At 38.1% G+C, this 18,815-nt stretch overlaps 1 protein-coding gene across 1 annotated transcript; it reads right to left on the reverse strand.

Moving 5' to 3' along the window:
• Window positions 1-576: 576 nt before the first annotated feature.
• On the reverse strand, window positions 577-16,291 carry LOC109997186 (activin receptor type-1C). The gene is made up of 9 exons (XM_020651576.3): window positions 15,934-16,291; window positions 11,265-11,495; window positions 6,949-7,191; window positions 6,601-6,831; window positions 6,324-6,491; window positions 5,922-6,078; window positions 4,811-4,935; window positions 4,490-4,620; window positions 577-2,983 (listed from the first exon to the last, which is right to left on the reverse strand). The coding sequence occupies exons 1-9, from the start codon at window positions 16,001-16,003 to the stop codon at window positions 2,858-2,860; spliced, it is 1,482 nt and encodes a 493-aa protein (XP_020507232.1). The 5' UTR covers window positions 16,004-16,291; the 3' UTR covers window positions 577-2,857.
• Between the last annotated feature and the right edge of the window lie 2,524 nt (window positions 16,292-18,815).

Raw genomic sequence — 18,815 nt, forward strand, 5'->3', positions numbered from 1 at the left:
TCAACTAAGATCCAGGTCAAAAAGCACAACAAAGTTTAATACCATTGGTGCAGTGTCGTCAATTGTTTCCTCAATATGTCAGCTGTACTGAAAAACATTGCATTACATTATTGCTTACGTTCTAAGATGCTATAACCTTTTCTTAGATAGGCCAAACTTAAGATTCTTGTTGATTTCAGGAGACTGGATTCTTTGCTTGGTGTTATCACTTTTCGAAAGTTACATAAACCTCTTGTAAGCACTTCTGTGTGATTCAAACAGCACTTCTAAAAACCGCCAAAGCAAGTTAGCAGCACACAGTTGAAGGTTTGACTCATACACAAAGTGCTGATGGCCTCAGTGTAACAGCTGTATTTCCTCTGTATAACGGACAAAATCTGCATCATCAAAAGTGCTCGCAAATAGAGCAGTTGAACAGAAGGCGGAGATGAGTCATGTCATGCCAGGTGAAAGTGTGATGTGGAGGATAAAAAAGGTCTGTCTTAGATAAGTCGTTCGGGAAATCAAGTCCAGAGCTTTCAGTTTCCGTGTAAGAGATTTCATACCGAAAGAAAAAACACATCATCTTCAAAGACAATCTGTGAAAAAGATAATTTATTGACCCACTGATATCACTTATACAGAATAAATAGTGCAAGAGAACAGATACAATGCAATAGGTTGAAATCCAAGCGACAACAGCTTCATATAATCAAAAATATGTCTTATTTCATGAAAGCAGTATCACACTTATCTTTTATATATATTGATCTCATAATGTACAATATGTAGAAAAAAGACACCCGTCAGAAATTGCACATGGTGATCACCCCTCTTTGGAAAGGTTGACACATCTTTAATATACTCAAGCTATCTTTTCCCCTTTTCTCTCACGCTTTTTAGAAGCAGATATGACACCATACAGACAAAAAGCTTTTAGACAAAAAGTAATACAAAAAAATAAAATCATATGGAAGTAGTTCCAATTGTCACAGGCAGAGCAACATGTGTCTTTAGTGTTTCCTATCTGGTGTTCTGCAACACACAAAGTCGTTATCATGGACAGAGTAATCTCATCATTAAAGAAACAAATGAAGACCTGCACATGTACAGATATAGGACGATAGAGCCACAGGCTACATAGCTGATGCTACATATAGTATAGTTATTATGAGCATGATGGATGGGATACATGGGAAGTTTTCACCAGTACAACTTGTTTCACAAACAGTGCATTGATTAATTACATTTCTTATGTACTTCATTTTTCATTTCACATATTCTTAAAGACACAGACACACATTCACACAGATTCATCTGAACACATGTGGTTGCAGAAAGGCCCCTCATGGTGTGCAGATGTCCCTGTCTGCACGTCTCCTATAAGCCTGTTATGAAGAGGTCTTGAAGGCCTCATCAGACAGCAGCATTCGAGTGTGTGAACCCATGACCATGCTTTTCTTGTATTTCAACATCAGCCATGACGTTGAAGTATTTTTTCCTATGAAAGTCTCTTCATGGCTAGATTGAGACCTTTTTATCAGGTACGTGCTTATGTTGCTTTTATCATAATGATATAATACATAGAGAACCTGCTGTAAAAAGTGTCTTCTAACGTGTGCTGTCTGGAGTTCTGTTAAAATAATCCAACCGAGCCAAAGTTAGCAACACTGATATTGAATTCTTCCTACATTATGATTTGAGCATTCGAGTAGCTCAGCTTTCATAATGTGAACATTGTTCCAGTGTGTATTCATATATTCTATCAATAAAAAAATACATATTTTTTTCACACTCTTAAAGGAGTTTCTGTGTGTAAAAACAAATGTGCATTCACCTGCCAGGGAGCAGCTCTTGTCTCTACAACAAGACAACACAGATTAAGTCTTCAGACACTTTACTGATCTCATGAGGCGGTTAAAGGAGAGACATTTTTTTTGTAAATCTTAACACTAGAATGTCTTGATCTTAAAAATGTGGCCTGCAGGTGACACCAGAGGCTGGATCCCGTTTTTGATTGAATCAAAAACAGCTCAGTGGGATAATTCTGCACAGTCCAAGAACAGGTTTAATAGTTTAAGCTTTAATAGTCCAATCATTTATATTGAATGATTGTGTGATCTTTTCAATGATGGTTGAGGTATTTGGACCAAAAAAAAAAAACACAGACTAATTTCAATCTAGGCAATGGTTAGTCAACAATAACACTTAAAACTTGTTAAAAAAAAAACACTTAACTTTATTTAACTTAATGATAACGTCAAGATAGCTAAGCACTGCTGTTTCCTCATTGCTGCAAACAGACTTTTCTGACAAACCATTTACCTACAACTGAACTATAATAACCATGCAGAAGTACTTTAAAAGTCAGATTATTATGTGCAGTCTGCGTATGCTTCATTTTAAAGAAGTTGTAACCAGTAAAACTGCCCTACCAGAATCGTATCTGATAGTAAACGAGCGTACTACCTAACAAGCAATAATGTGTCTGCTACATGATATGGCACAAAAACATCACAATGTGCAACTTTAAGCTTTGGGCACTGAAATCTCTGAGGTAGTAAAAAAAAATCTGTACATACATTACACACATTCTTATCTCATATGGCTCTTTCTACCAAAAGTGTATCTTTTTGGTTCGCATTGTTTTAACGGTGTCTGTGTGCATAGTCGCCTCAGACACCCCCTTTAATACTTTGGCACCAAACACCAACCTGACTCTTCTCTCTGAGGGTGAACAGTGCGGTTGTGTCCAGAAGAGGGCAGTCTCAGGCAGTTACAGAGGAAAACTTTCTCCCTGTTTGTTTCCAACATCTCTCTGTCCATAATGTTGCATCGATGCCAGCACCAGTGCTGATCTGCTGGGCGACAAATCAAGCTAATCTTTGACATCCTTGAAGACAGAAATCTGAGACACGGTTTTCTTGACCCGCAAAGCAGTGAGTCGAGCAGAAGGGTTGGCGTACCAGCACTCTCTCATCAGTTTGCCCATCACACGCAGAGCCTGGTGAATAAACAAGGAGACAGTTTGATGAATATAAACCTACATTTTAGTGAACATCAATAAGAGCTCATTTAAATGTAGATTGAATCTCCCATTGGTAATTCTTAAAGGACTGATTTAACATCATGAAGTATCTCAGCTACTGTTTGTAAAGGCATTTTCTTAAGCAATAGTAAACCAGAGGGGGTGTTGTTGTTTTGAATAACAGCACTGCTGTGACCGGGTTGTGGGCACAAGTGCAAAGAGAATTGGAGCAGGAACGTGGCTGAATGGGTGGCCTGGGCTGCCCTTGAAATCGGACTGACCACATCAAGTTTCCACCAAAAAACCTAAACTAAGATTGGCTATTAGTCAAAAGCGGGATTAATGTTAAGAAATCAACTATTTGGACGTTTAACACGCTGCTTTCTTTGTATTTCAATTAGTCCTCGAAGAAATAAGCCTAACAGATTTAAATTTCAACACTCTGTTGTGCTATGCTTTAGAGGTACAAAATCACACAGGAGCATCAAATGTTGGAGAAACATTAACGTTAGTATTTAAAGTAGAAACAATAAGTAGAAATGGTAAATCAATGCTGTTGATTCCTGTTTGCACATACATACTTAAAAGGGAAATGAATGTTCACAATCTTGATGATATGTATCTTCCTTACATGCACTCTGTGAGTAGTTACATACACTGTAAGATTTTTTCTCAAAGGTGCAATGCTCCTACATTGCACCTTTTGTACATTTTGTGTTTTTTATTTTTATTTATCATATTTTACATTTTTAAATTCTATTTTATATATTGTAATATCTTCTTATCCTGTATTATTTAAGTTGTTGCTAGTTCTGCTTTATTTCCTTGTTAATTGTTTAGCACCAACACACCAAGTCAAATTCCTTGTATGTGTAAAATGTACTTGGCAATAAACCCTGATTCTGATTCTGATATTCTATGTATTCAACTTGGCCCCTTTATTTGACCATTATGTTATGTCTCCTCCAACGGGGCATGACAGAAACATTTGAGGACCTCTGAGATAAAGTAAACTAAGCATGTACATGTAGTGCATTCATGGTAAGGTTACCAATCACAAGAGATTTCTGAAGCTGACTCCTTCTTGTTTTAGTTGAGAAGTTGTCTCTGTTCATCCTAGTTCATACTAATATAACATTAGCAATGTTAAAAAACATGAAACAACAACCTGCAGTAAGGTTACTCCATGGTGATTGTTTCTTTGGTTTTTGCAGTCAGTACACTTTTATCCAGAGAGTAAAACACTGAACAGCTTATCTCCTATAAACTCTTCAAACTCTAGTGAAAGAGCTTCAATGTTACAGGTTTCTTATTCAGACAGTCAATTAGAAAACTGTGCTGTGAACAAGCAGATGTATCCTTTAAATATAGAGCATGTTGTATTGTTTTTGTAGATCTTTATACAAACACACACAGTGTGTGAGTGATATCAGTGAGACCTATCTCACAGGATGAAACATGAGATGGATGTTTCTGTCTCACCTCACAGCTCTGCCACTGGTTGGGGATGTTGGGTCTGAGTTTCTGCTCACACACAACCTTCCTCATGTCCTCGATGGTCGGATCAGAAGGCACCAGGTCATAATAAGGCAGCTGGAAATCTTCTTGAAGTCCTAAAGAAGTAACGAAAAGGAGATTTGCTCAAGCATTTCGTCATACAAGTAATGCAAGGATATGACAAATATAAAGGTATATACCATGCATGCTATCAGTGGCTAGTTTGGCTGATTACTTGGCAATTGCATTTTGCTATAAATATATAAAACAAGTGGGGTGCATGTGTGTGTTTTGTGTTTAAGTTACCCCTGACAGAGCATCTTCGGGCTAGTTCCCAGAACACCAGGCCAAGTGCGTATATATCCACCCTCTTGAATGACTCAAAGCTGCTCATATTGATCGTCTCATCCAGGATCTCTGGAGCCATGTACCTGCAAAGGACAAAATGATTAAGTCTTACTCACATCTAAAAGCACGCAACTTCTTAGGATATTTAATCAACAGATTTGTTTTTGAGTTAGTTTTGTTTTTGCAACTTCTTAGGATATTTAATCAACAGATTTGTTTTTGAGTTAGTTTTGTTTTTGAGACAGTGAATTAAAGCAGCTAGAGTAATAATAATCTCAAAAACAACCACTCTGACAGTAAGGACATTCACATGTTGTTTTTCTGGGACATGTAAGAACCAATACAATAGCTGATGGCTCACATTGGTGATTTATGGATTTACTTTTGCAAAGAAATCAATCTAAAGGGAAATGTTACGATCTCCGATTTTACCACAAGGGGTCGCCAAAGTCCAAATATTATACAGGGTTCAAGTTTGCTGCCTGTGTTCATAAGCCATTCAATAAGCAAAAAATGTAAGTTTAAGTTTTTAAATAGCTGGTTGTATCTTCCATGCATCAATACTAATTTATTTCTGATGCAGAATAACTTCAATATTTCTTAACTTTTGTCCAGACGAGACAAACCTCCAACAACAGTCCTGATACTTTAATGCTTTATACACATGCAGCATTAATTTATCTGCTTATGAAGAGTTTGTTGTTTTAGAAATGAGAGCTGGTGGCACCACATGTGCATTACATGGTTGAACGCCACTGGATTTTCTTTATGAGTTCACCATAGGCAGCTCACTCCATGCTTGTAGTCAATTTATAGCACTGAAAAAAGTACAAATGCTGAATTTGGAGACATTTCAATGCCATGTTTACTCCAGCAGAAATCAAGCACCTCAAATACATTAACCAAGACTGAAGGTTTTCACTGTAAGATAGTCCACCATTTGAATACTTATCAATTTACTTTCCTACTGTGTGTGTGTGTGTGTGTGTGTGTGTGTGTGTGTGTGTGTGTGTGTGTGTGTGTGTGTGTGTGTGTGTGTGTATGCCTTGTGATGAAAGTAAAATCCCACCTCTTGGTTCCCACTCTGTAGTTGGAGGGTATATCAATGGTATTTGTGTTGGAGTCGTGTTTCACAGCCAAACCCAAATCTGCGATGACTGCTGTGCCGTTCTTTTTTACCAGGACATTTTTAGACTTTAGGTCTCTGTGAGCAATTGCAGGTTTCCCTGCAACCAAAAAGATAAACACAAATACAGTTTGAGGCCAAAACATGTATATGTACTTGCATCAGGGAATCCTCGTTGTTTATGTGAGGACATAAATTCGGGATCTTGGAGACAATGATGACATTTTTTAAACTAGAGGACAAATCAATCTAACAAAAACTTTAAATATTTAGTTACAGCTATCCATTGAAATAAATTACAAATATTTTTGAAGTGACACATGCATACATATAATGTAGCCTTACCCTGTGTACCAATGATTTCCATGTGAAGATGTGCCAGGCCACTGGCTATAGACGTAGAGAGGACGATCATACCTTCCACAGAGAGAGTGTACCTGTTCAGGTAGTCATACAGGGAGCCGTGCTCATGGTACTCTGACACCAACCACAGCTGGGTCCATGAGCCGTTATCTGCAGCACAAAGGAAAGGAAACAGTTAATAAGGGCACATTTATTTCAAAACTGTAATGTGAAGTTATTTTACTTTTGAATTGTAAGTTAATTGATCTGAATCTGACACCTTTGTTGTCCGCAGCAATGAAGCCAAGGATGTTCTCGTGTCTTAGCATGATGGTCTGAAAAATCTCTGCTTCCCGAAACCACGACCTCTCGTCCCTTGAGGAGAAGATCTTCACCGCTACATCCTCTCCTCGCCACTTTCCCCGCCACACCTCCCCGTATCGACCCTTCCCGATGGACTCTTGCAGAACAATTGTACGAGCTATAGTGCGCTGGACCAGGAGTGGCAGACCTACAAGACACATAACAATGATTGTGAGCTGATATTCATATGCAATCCCTCCATTTGACCTTTATTCCATATAAAGACACAGAAAGAATCAAAGTCTGTTTCATCAGTGCAGCTGACCTGATCCAGAGCCCGAGGTGCTCATGTCGTAAATCAGATCTTTGAGACACTTGTCGGGTGACATGAGCATCTGGTCATCCAGTGGCTCCTCGGGGTCCTGCTTGTGGGCTCTGCTGTAGTAACAGCGGTGACCCTGCACCACAAACACTCCCAGCAGGATTCCCACACACAACAGGCAGAATGGCACCAGGATGACCACAGTGAGATGCTCCTTGCTCCATCCTGGTTCTTGTGAAGGCCTCTCTGCAAACACACACACACACACACACACATATACAGCATGACGATCTAGCCAATATTGTTTATATTTTAGTTCGCTTTAAACAAATTCTACAGGCAAAAGAATCAGTCAAATGAGAGCGAAGTTGCACAGGTCACTCAGCTCTAAATGATTGTTGCTCCCTCTAGTGGCCATTATTAGCTATTGCATTGAATTATGAAAACATGTTGTTGGCTAAATTCATCGTCTGAATTACACAATATCTTATCAGTTACACACAACTTCAGCTGAAATATAACCTTAACACAAGCTCAGCAAAATCAAGCCCTCACCCTGTCAACAATCTTCAAATGAAGTTAAAAATGGAACTTCTACTTTTGGCAGATTATTCCAATTCACATCTCTCAATAAAACAAAATAGCGGGAGACATTTTCATCACTGTGCATAGATGTCATTAATACAAAATAATACATAAAAATAGAAGCATTATTTTGAAGTTTAAATTCACTTTCCTTAAAAAAGGAAAAAACAAATCTTAAAACAGGCTTTCTAATTTAAAGTTTGTGACATGCTCTGATCCACAACAGGTACACGTTGAGGCCATGTAATAAATCGTGGGTTTGGATGCACAGTGTGACCTGGCATTTCTCTATCTGACCTTCATTTCATGTGTGGGCGGACATGGAAACCTGGACCCAAACAAAATGAACAGAGATGGTGGGCAAGGATAATATGTGGTTCAAATACTCCTGACAGAATAGTGCACAGTGAACAGCACAAGCAATATCAAAGTTGGATGACAGGACCTGTAAAACACCCAGAATTATTTTTTTCTTCAAATACTAAAACCCTGCAAGATATCATCTAAATTTGATGAAGTCAGATTTCTATAGCTCTATAATAACTTAAATATATTTGAAACAACATAGCCATGTCATCATTGTAATGATACAGACAAGGAAAACATGAACTAAAAAAAAGATTTTTTATTTCTCTGTAGCCTTATAGTCTACTTAAATCCCTGGAGAATTGTATGTCCTCACAAGTGTGAATCAAACATGCAACATCCGCAGATGGTCCAGTGTGCAAAGCAACACATTGTGAAATAAACCCCAGTTTCCTAATTAGTTTTTAGCCTTTTCCCTAAATACATATCCTGCAGTATGTCCAACTGGAGCTCAGCAGATATGATGCAAAACAAGAGTCGCCCCTGACCCAGTGACAAAAGACACCCTACCAACTTTTCTTCTGATTCTGCATGGGTCAAGAATGTAATCTCTGCAGCCACGTCTACTTTCAACACAGCACCAAATAAATGTTTACAAGTGTGGAAAAGAAACCTCTGCCTTTGACTTCCCCTAGTGACTATGATGCATTCTGTTATTAAAGCCTCTATAGAATTAAGAGCAATAGCCCTGATGAACAAAACGTCTTTACGTATTACCTGAATAAATACCACACTGAATAAGCTGACATGCTGGTATTTAGCAAAGTAGTGTTACAGATTCACTTTGGTTTCCTCATTCACAGTAAACATCATCGCAGCCTCAGGGTGCTGCCCTGACCCACATCAGCAGCATTCTAGTCTACAGGACTTTATATTTTTTATTCTGTAAATGTTTGGAATTAGGCTCTATAGTCTATCAAAGTAATCTGAATTTTAGATGTACAAATCATTGGAAGGAAAACAATAACTTTTGTAACTTTTTACTCTGATTTTGTGTCAGAATTTTAAAAATGACCCACATTAATTTAACCTTGTGACCCAGACTAAAAAATTGTAAATCCAGAATAGGATGGTTAGGTTAGCTGTGGCTCAGCGGTACAGTTGGTCATCATTCAATTGGAATGTGGGTGTTTCAATTCCAGCTCCTTCAATCCAGAAGTGCAAGACACTGAACCCCAAAGTTTATCCTGATAGCACAGCACGCGGCTTATGAATGTGTATGAATGGGGTTAGTAAATAGTATGGGCACCTTTATGAAGCACCAGTGATTGTCAATCAATTTCAACTACTTTGGTGCAAATGAAAGTGACAACAGGTACGACAAAGAGGCAAAAGCAAGACAATCCCCCAAAAGGGAATGGTTTTGCATGTGCTGACCACAGACAATTGCTCTCTCCTTATTCTTCTTGACTGATTCTTCACTAGTTCTGCTTGTGTTCTTGTCACTACTGGTAGCATGAGGCAGTACCTGCAGACCAATCAGGTTGCACAGGCAGCCCAGCCCCTCCAGGATAGTACATCCTTACCTATCCTATGTGGTCGTACATGTAAGAAGGTTTGCTGTATCTCCCAGCACAGTCTCAAGAGCAATGAGTAGATACCAGGAGACCAGCAGTTACACAAGACAGCTGGACAGGGTCATAGAAAGACATCAACCAGACAGGTATCTGCTCCTTTGCTTGAGGAGGAACACGAGGAGCACTGCCAGAGCCCTACAAAAATGACCTCAACAATGAGTGTGACGCCCGAGTCCCGCTGTCTGTGATGTTGTCTGAGCTGTGTTTGTATCGTGTTCACATGGACGGGACGGCCGGTCGGCTCATCCCCTTGTGTATAAAAGCTGTTTATGTTAGGCATCAGAGAAAAGAAGAATACCATACTGTACTCACTGCTTATTTGAAAAAGTTAGCATTTTTAGATCAAGGTCATTCCGTGTAAATGTACATGCAATGTGAAGCTACGGGCTAACTGAAGAGCGCTACCATTAGCCTTCTAACACAACAATGCAGCTTGAGACAAGGACGATTTTGTACGCCACTTGAGCATAGCTCTGAGTACTTAATCATGGTGCGTTCCAATTTGAAAACTCCTTTGTGCAAACGTGAGGGGAGAGGGGTTGGCGGTGTGTCGCTGGAGAAGAGCGGTGTGGCGGAGGTGTCGCCAAACAGCTGTTCTTCGTGGTTTCATGCTCAAGGGCGACATCTACTGGTTGAAAAAGTCGCACTGTTTCCATTGTTTTACTAGTTTTCATCATCCTGAATAAAATAAACTGAATAATTATAATCTCTTGAGCAAATCAAAGACTCTCAACCCCGGCCTCTGAGGTGATGATACTCTGCATATATTACACAATAACTTTTAACAAGGACTTATCAGTAGATTAACCAGTATTGAAAGAAGGATTGGATGAAAGAATTCATGTTTGCAAGCACTGAAAAATCTTAGTCAGAAGCCACTCAGTGTTGGGATTATAGTGCAATTACAGAATGGGGCTTTCTTTACTCTCACTAATGAATATGTCCATGTACATGATGGGGAAAATCTCTTTTCTAATGGGCAAATCAACTGCTCTTCTGACTGTTATTCTTTGAAAAGCATCATTTACCAGCTCCTGCTCAGCACCAAACAATATTTAGCAAAGTCAAGCCACAGCTGGTGATGGGAAAGCATTTAGCGGGTAACAGAGTCTGGGGAGTTCACTGGTGTTAGAAAAGCTCAAAGACAACAATTTCATATATCTGATTTACATTCTTTTCTTTTTAAAGGTTCAATTCAAACACATATAAAGTATATGCCAAACAAGATATATTCACATACAATACAACACATTAAAAATAGTGTAGTTTCATCCATAAATTATGCTAAGTGTTTTTTCACTGATTTGTATATCCACAGGTGAGAGAAACATGCTCTCTACTTTAAGGACAACTGACACCCAGCTGACCCATGAGAAGCTTTGAACTGGCTGTAGGACTACACGCCTGACAAAGTATTTATTTATAAATCAGGGGAGGGAGGGGGGCGGATCGCTAACCGCCGCCCCATAGCTCCTGCTAGATTTGTTATGTCACAGGATCTAGGAGGATCAGCATTTACCTCGTCTAGCCGGGGCCAGAATGAGTGGGAAATCCAGCGCTGATTGAGTTGTTGGTGAAGTTGCATGAACACTGTAGCTACTGAGCAATGTTACATTAACTGACCGTCTGACAGGATTAATCCAGATGAATCCAATTTTCTTTTCTTTTGCATCTATATGTCTCCATTTCTTTCAGTGAAATGCTAAATGTTTCCTTTTTCTTAGATATTCTTCATTAAAAAATTAACTTGGAGACAAGGGTAGCAGAAGTTAAATTTTTTTACTTTTATACCTGGATGTAGGTGCAGAGTCTCATTGTTGCAGAAGTCGGTGAAGCAGCAGTTCCTCTTGGAGACATTTCTGGAGCTGTAGCAGAAGACCTGGCCCTTCATCTCTGCAGGCGACAGGCAGGATTTAACCGTCTCTTCCTTTCCGTCAATCAACATCACAGAGTTCCAGCAGGCGCCGTCTGCCATTGTCTCACAGGTGTTGTTGGGGCACAGCTGGCACACACACTTTAGACCTGGGACACAGGATAAATAGATTAATATTTTCTTTCATTACACCTGTTCATTTCATTGATTTCTCTAGGGTGGAGAAAACAATATGAGACAAACAGTGTAATTGACAGACTCTCGTGGTGGTCAGCGGTGTTTGGATGTCTAGCAGCAGGATGCTCCTGTTATGTAAGAAGGCCCATGCTCTTAAATGGTGGAGGAACCAGAGTAATGCCTCTTAGTTTAACACCCAGATAATCTTGTGTTCCACCTGGAGCTGCAGTCATGCTTTGTTTGATCAGACTGGGCGTGACTGATAAGCAAGCTTGCACTTAAAAAACGACACACTTTTTAGGATTTTATGCAGAAGCTCAAAAAGTGCCACAAAAGTGTCTTTGAGTACCTGAGACTCTATAAATATCATGTATTATTATTATTATTTTTATTATTTTTATTTTTATTATTATTAATACTTTTTATTTGTATTATTATTATTAATTATTATTATTTATTTATTTTTAATTTTTATTATTATTATTATTGTTCAACAAACATATTTCCCAACTGGGAGATTAAAGTGTTTGATTGGGTTGGGTTTGGTTTGGTACAGTGCATTATAGCACAGATACAGTAACAGTAACAGTAACGTAGGGTAATCGTTTCATATCGTGTTGTATGGTATGTACCGTGTTGGTGGTGTTGTATTGTGTTGTATTGTGTTGTATGGTATCATGCTGTGTGGCGTCATATCACATAACGTTGCATGGGATTGCATAGCATAGCATAGCATCATATCCCATCTTAGCATATTGCATTGCGTTGCATTGCATCACAATTTTGACAACAAACTCCACCATAACTGTTTTATCATAGACTGGGAAAAATACATTTTATGAAATAAAAAACTAATATTTTTTATTTCATTGAAACACCTTTGCAATATCATCTTCTTGATGACCAGAACTGTCTCTGACCGTATAATATCTTAACAAAGAAACCTCTAAAAAACAAAGGACTCGAAAACGTATAACTAACGCATCACTAAGTGTCAGTTGGATTTAATTCTTCCACAAGACTCTACTGGTTCATACAGACACCGTTATATGAACCCAACGAGTCTTGGAACACCACAGGCATCTGCATTCACACAATTTTTTTTTTTTGCACACCAACCCAAGACTTCTGGAAATATATAATTACTAACTATCATCTCCCAAATCCTTCTGTCTCAAAGGAAAGCTCACATCCATCATTCACCTACACAAACACCAAAATGCTGAACTTATCACCTCTACCATTGCACAAAAGACCATATTACTCAACTGGAAATTCAGTTCCCTTCAAAAAATTGTATTTAAGAAGGTTTATAAAAAAGTCCTCCATCCATTTTTCAGCTATGATAACATTTAATGTGATTTGTGTTATACTGAATGTGAATCCAATTTAGTCCATTTTAAGTCTACATTAGTGGTGATATGAGTGTTTAATGATCAAAGAAATCTATGCTCTGTGTGAAGACTTTGTTAAAACAGGTCAGAGGAACTTTACTGGTGTGTGATTTTGGCAGTCCTTGTGATACGTGTGGTATTTTAGTTTGTGGATAATGTGAGTTTTTGTTTTGGAAGAAAGTTTAATTAATTCAGCATAGTATTGATAAATGTGTAATTATTGGTCCAAATGGCCGGTACAGTAAACATTTACAAAGCTTATTATATCAACACTGCTTGAAGGTTCTTTGCTTTTTGAACACATGTTTTGAACTAAACAAAAAATGTGTAGTGTGGACGGCACAACCTGACCTGTTTCTTATCAAGCTAATCAATGGAGATAAACTGTAATATTTACTTCCTGCAATCTGCTTCAGAACACACACTCAGTCAGTCATCTGCTTTAAAAGCTTCGAAGAGACCAAACATGGATATAGCTCAGTTTGGGAATAACAGAAGTTCAAAAGTTCATCATGTCACTGTCCTTGAGAAAGTTGTTGCCAAGCAACTTCCAGGTTGGAAAGTATTTTTGCCACATTTATGGCAACCTTTCCCTGAATCTAGATTTCTTTTGATGGCTCCTAGTTTGTGTAGAGAGCTGTAAAAAGAACTTCATGTGAAAGAATTCTGATTTCCACACATCAAACAAAGACCAATATGAATTAGAAAAGTATCATGCTGAAAAAATAATACTAACTGGTTCATTTATTACACTGAACATGGTTTACTGTTGTTTATGTTAGGTCAATCTTAAACTATTGTGCTGCTGTTAATAATTCTGAATCTGTTCTTCTTTCAGCAGAATTTAGAAAACAGTGGCGATACCAGAAGTGATGTAAATGCAGAAATGACAATGTTTTCCAGCGGTCCAATCACAGGGCTTGCTGACAACATTAACATCATACAAAAAGGGCTCATACCATTTTAAGAAGACTAGGTTCACACTTTGAAACAGGCTTCAGTTACTTTTACTTTTTCAACAGTTTTTAAAATCAGTTTTTAAAATCAGTAATTTCTCTTAAACTTACTAAGTTTATTTTTGGAAATGTGATGTACTGTGCTTAATTATCAAAAGCATCCGTTACTGAGCCAAAAGAAAAGGGTCCAAGCTTTCATATATAACAAAGAGTAAGGTCTTTTACCTTTTCTTTCATATATAACAAAGAGTAAGGTCTTTTACCTTTTCTTTTATAAAAAGTCTTGAGGTAACATTTGTTATGAATTCATGCTATACATATAAAGATAGACTGATTAACAATGTGAAACTGGCCAGCTGAATGGCTTGTATGTGGCCATAATCAACCAGTTGGCCTTGTTTGAAATAATGAAATATTTCAGTAGTGGACTTCATATATTTATATACGTTTAGATGCTACGAATGACAGCGAGATGAATGATACAACATTAAATCTATAGTCTGCTGTTGCATTGCACTTCATCATAAAGCTGTTCATTTGATAAGAGTAAACCTGAGTGGAGATTCATATTGTACCCCCCTCTCTCTTTCTCTCTCTCACACACACACACACACACACACACACACACACAAATCTATATCTTACTTTTTTCTTTCAGACGTATTTGTAGACCAGTAATTTTACTTGATTAAAATGTAATCCCAGTAACTGTACAATCCCTGTACCTACCTGCACACGTCTACATCTCACAGATACATTTCCTTCTCACTCTGACAAACATTAGCCCAGGTTTTAAACATGGGTTAAGTACCTTTCCATAAAACTTCATAAAGGTTATGGTTTAAAGATTCTGAAACTCAAACATACATAAAAGAAGGTTTGAAAACACTTCAGTAAATGCATACGTCTAACTATTGACAGTGGAGGGAAACTGTTATGGAAGTGGAGCTTTGATGTGCTATTAATGCATCCCATTTGTAATCATTTCATTGTTAGTTTTCACTGTTTTTCCTTGAAGGTCTAACACATTTTTATTCTTCTGTTTTACCCATTAAGTGAAGTGCTGTGAGGTAATGTTTATACCACGTTAATAACAGTCCTTATCAGGAGAAAACTGATAAACTGGCCACAAATTAGAGCCTGCAGAATCAGCTCAATTAAAGATGAATGCAACAAGCAACCAGTCCTTAGAAAAGAATGCATCAAAAGTGCATTTCTATTTAATTTGTATCAAAGGAGCGGGCCATCAGAACTTTTGGTCTTTTACACTTCCTTTCTTACCCCAATAGTAACACATTATAACAGTCCCACATAGCATGCTGTCAAACAGGCTAATGCTACTCCTTCTTTGTGTATCTTCTTTTTACTGTCAAACTTGATATGAGACATAATATTCAATGAACCAGATGACAGCAGTAGGTGCAATGTCCCAACCTTTTTTCTTATCTGTTTATTACTCTGATAGCAAAAGAAACACGTGTGCGGCAGAAGCGTCTTTTTTATAATGTATTTATATATATATATATATATATATATTATTATTATTATTATTTGTTTTTTTACAAAAAGCAGCGTCACAGACCAGGGACCCCCACTAGAACTTTACAACATTCTGCATATTTTAATGTTTGGTTAAAGTAGCCTGCAGATCTGCAAAACCAACACGCCTGATCTGTTTATTTAAGTGAGCTATTTTGGACAACAACTTCAAAAACATGCTCGATAAACACCTAGCCTACAGGTGGCATTAGATTTAGTTTGTTTGTAGGAGTTACCTTCATATTTCCTTCAGATCATTTCTTACATTGGCAGCAAATAATGTGTCCGACAAAAGAAAATGAACTTTACAGGTGTTGCTGAAGTAACCCATACAGTTGGAAAAAGCTTCCTGAGATTACAATCGTGGCTTTTTAAAAGTCATCTGAATAAACTTTTCTCAACCCCGATGGATGTGTAGGTATGGTTGCTGATGAATTACCATTAGAACATATACAGTACAGTATGAATGCATTATCTATCGTAATGCAAAGTGAGTGAGTGGGATGTGTCAGCTACTGTACCTGCAGTCAGCTGGGCGACAGACAGAAAGATCAACGCCGCCTGAAAGCTATGCTTCCCGGCACAAGTCATGGCAAGAGGCGCATCTGCTCCCCCCCTCAGACGCACCTTTTTTTACACACACACTACTCTACACGAAGACACAACGTTACACATAGCGACCAGGTCCGTCCATCATGCTCTACGCACAAACGCCTCGCACTAAATGCGGCCACAGGAACACTGTGAAACGCAACGAGTGGTTTTGCTCCGCCTCTGTTGACTGGGATTAAGGGGGATTAGAGCTGCAGACCTCTGATAAAGACATGTGAATGGGAGGCAGAGAGAAAGTGTGTGGTACATCCATTTAAGTGCAGCAGGTTCTGTATAACACCACCTGCTGTCCACACATTGGTCATGTCTCCAACTCAAGGAAGGTGTCATCTCTTACTAATTCTAATAGGGCCATATTGTTCAAAGTACACTGATTAGATGAATGTTATCCAGAGTTTATGTAAGGACAAACCAGCCAGCCTGTATGGACCATTAACGAATAATTCACAAGCCCACTAAAGTCCTGATTTGGCACACTGAACACACACATTCCAGAGAAAAAGTGTAGCTTTATTAGTTGTCTATTGCCCTCCAATACAAGCTGTGTAGGCCTACATACTATTGGACTAACACATAGCCTAAACTCTATAATAACATGCATAGGTTTCCCAGGGACAGATGCTAAATTTTGCCCCTGCTATATATGTAGGCTACCCTGTTGTCTTCAAGTCCCGATTATTTCAAGTACAAACAGCTGACCTAACATGGCAGTCTTGTTATTAACCCAAAAACCTTCCAGTCTTCCTTTACTGTATAAACACCTGTGTTAATTATCATTTGAAGTAACACACATTTATAGAAGAATGTGCCCAACAAGCACAACATCAGCCCAGTACACACTCAACTAATGGAAGTCCTGCTTTCACAAAGAGCCACAATATAAATGGTTAGTTAATGCACAATACACTTTAATGATACTGTACTTAAGAGGTGCAAATCCCTTAACAGATGTACAGTTTATTAGATGACTAAAGACCAGTTTTCAAGTTTGTGGCCCCCAAGAGACAGGTCAGTGGTTTCTTTGAGAAGTTGGTTATAAAGTTTATTTTGCACTATTTCTTCAATCCCTGTGCAGGCTGGTTTGTTTAAAAAAAAAAACACACACAAAAAAAGAAACCATCCCGTCCACACAGGCAGAGAGTAAACACTCTCAGGCGGTGAATACTAAATGAGTTGGCTGTACATTAAACAGAGTGCAAAGTTCCAGCTCGACTGGAGCGCATGTGGTAAGTTATTTACTGCAGGTCAAATGTGACCAAGTTGCTGAGGCTCTATAGCAACAACGGCTGCCAATGTAACCAGGGAGAATAAATGAGTGAGCTCACTCAATCCCAAAGTCTGCAAGAGGCAAGATCAGAAGCACAGAGTGTACATTTTCAAATGTATGGACAGCAAAGTCGAGTCGATGTTCTGCTTAAACAGCAAAAATCTGGAAAGAAATGGGGAGATTAAACTACTCAATCCAAGAACCTCTTCTCTGTTTGAGTCTTTGTAGAAACTAATAACACTGTAACCTCTCAGTGTACCGACTCTGGTTCATTTTGTAATTTAGAGGAAACAAAAATGAAGTCACTAAACAGAAAGACATTAGGCCACAAGGCAAATAAAACATGAGAAATAATATACGAAAACAATCTATCCAAGTGTTTTATCTAGTTCAAAATTAAGGTTAAACATAAGACTGATTTCATTTACTTATGAATGTGTCATTAACTAATAAAAGTATAAAAAAATATTTATTGCCTCTGAGGCAAATGTCAGCACTTGTTCATTCTTTGTTCCTATTAATTTGCAACTCTTTGGTAAGAAATTGATAAAATTATTATCTCTCCCCCTTCATCAGAACAAAGAACACAAGAACACAACATGTATACAAACCCAGCACCAAACCTCACATGGACACGATAGGATTTTTAGAAAGTGCCACACTCTTAACCTGTTGTGTGTGCAGGCTGGATCAGATCACAATGAATATGAAGATGGTTAAAGTAGAAAGTCTGACAGCTGCTGATATATGCAGGCAGGCTGTTAAAGCGTCCTCAGACACACACTGTTGTGTTAAATATCATCCGGCCTGTGACTCCTCCAGCATATCAATGAGAGTGAAAGAACCATCCAGAGCCCAGCTTCTGTTTGACATCTGCCAAGAGATTAGCTATGAACGCAGTTTTTTTAAGATCACAGCTGGCAGGGAAATATATCTCAGTTTTGACCTTTTTTTTTATAAATGAATGTAAATTAATTTGGTCTTGAAAGTGTAGGTGTAGGTAACTTCTGAGAGTACTGGAATCGATCATGTCAAATAAATAACTTGATACTATGAGTTCAGATTAAACCAACATTTCAACATACTGTCACAAAAAACAAAGGAAACCACTGGAATATGACAACAGAAGTTCTATAGTCAAAACACCACCTTCAGAAAGAACAAATAAAAATGAGCATATAAATCCAAACTGTTGTCAGTAACACAAAGCAAACGAAGACAAGGGTCTGCAGCCATGCTAGCTAGCTAGCTCTGCTAGCTGTAGTATTCAATTTATTTTCAATTTTATTTGTATAGCGTCAACTCATAACAAGTGTTATCTCAAGACACTTTACAAAAAGCAGGTAAAATACCTTACTCATTGTCTGTTAACATTACAAAAGAGCAGGTAAAGACCTTACTCATTGTTATGTTACAAAAAGCAGGTAAAAGACCTTACTTATTGTTATGTTACAAAAAGCAGGTAAAATACCTTACTTATTGCTATATTACAAAGACCCGGCCTATCCATCATGAGCACTTTAG

This window comes from Labrus bergylta, chromosome 13 (assembly GCF_963930695.1).
Source record: "Labrus bergylta chromosome 13, fLabBer1.1, whole genome shotgun sequence".
In the NCBI taxonomy this organism is placed as follows: Eukaryota; Metazoa; Chordata; class Actinopteri; order Labriformes; family Labridae; genus Labrus; species Labrus bergylta.

Coding starts and splice junctions, on each gene's coding strand:
- LOC109997186 (XM_020651576.3), bottom strand. CDS start 16,003: ATGACTTGTGCCGGGAAGCATAGCTTTCAGGCGGCGTTGATCTTTCTG. Junction 6,492..6,600: donor CATTGCTGCGGACAACAAAG/GTGTCAGATTCA, acceptor TTTGTGCTGCAG/ATAACGGCTCATGGACCCAG. Junction 4,621..4,810: donor CCGAAGATGCTCTGTCAGGG/GTAACTTAAACA, acceptor TTACTTCTTTAG/GACTTCAAGAAGATTTCCAG.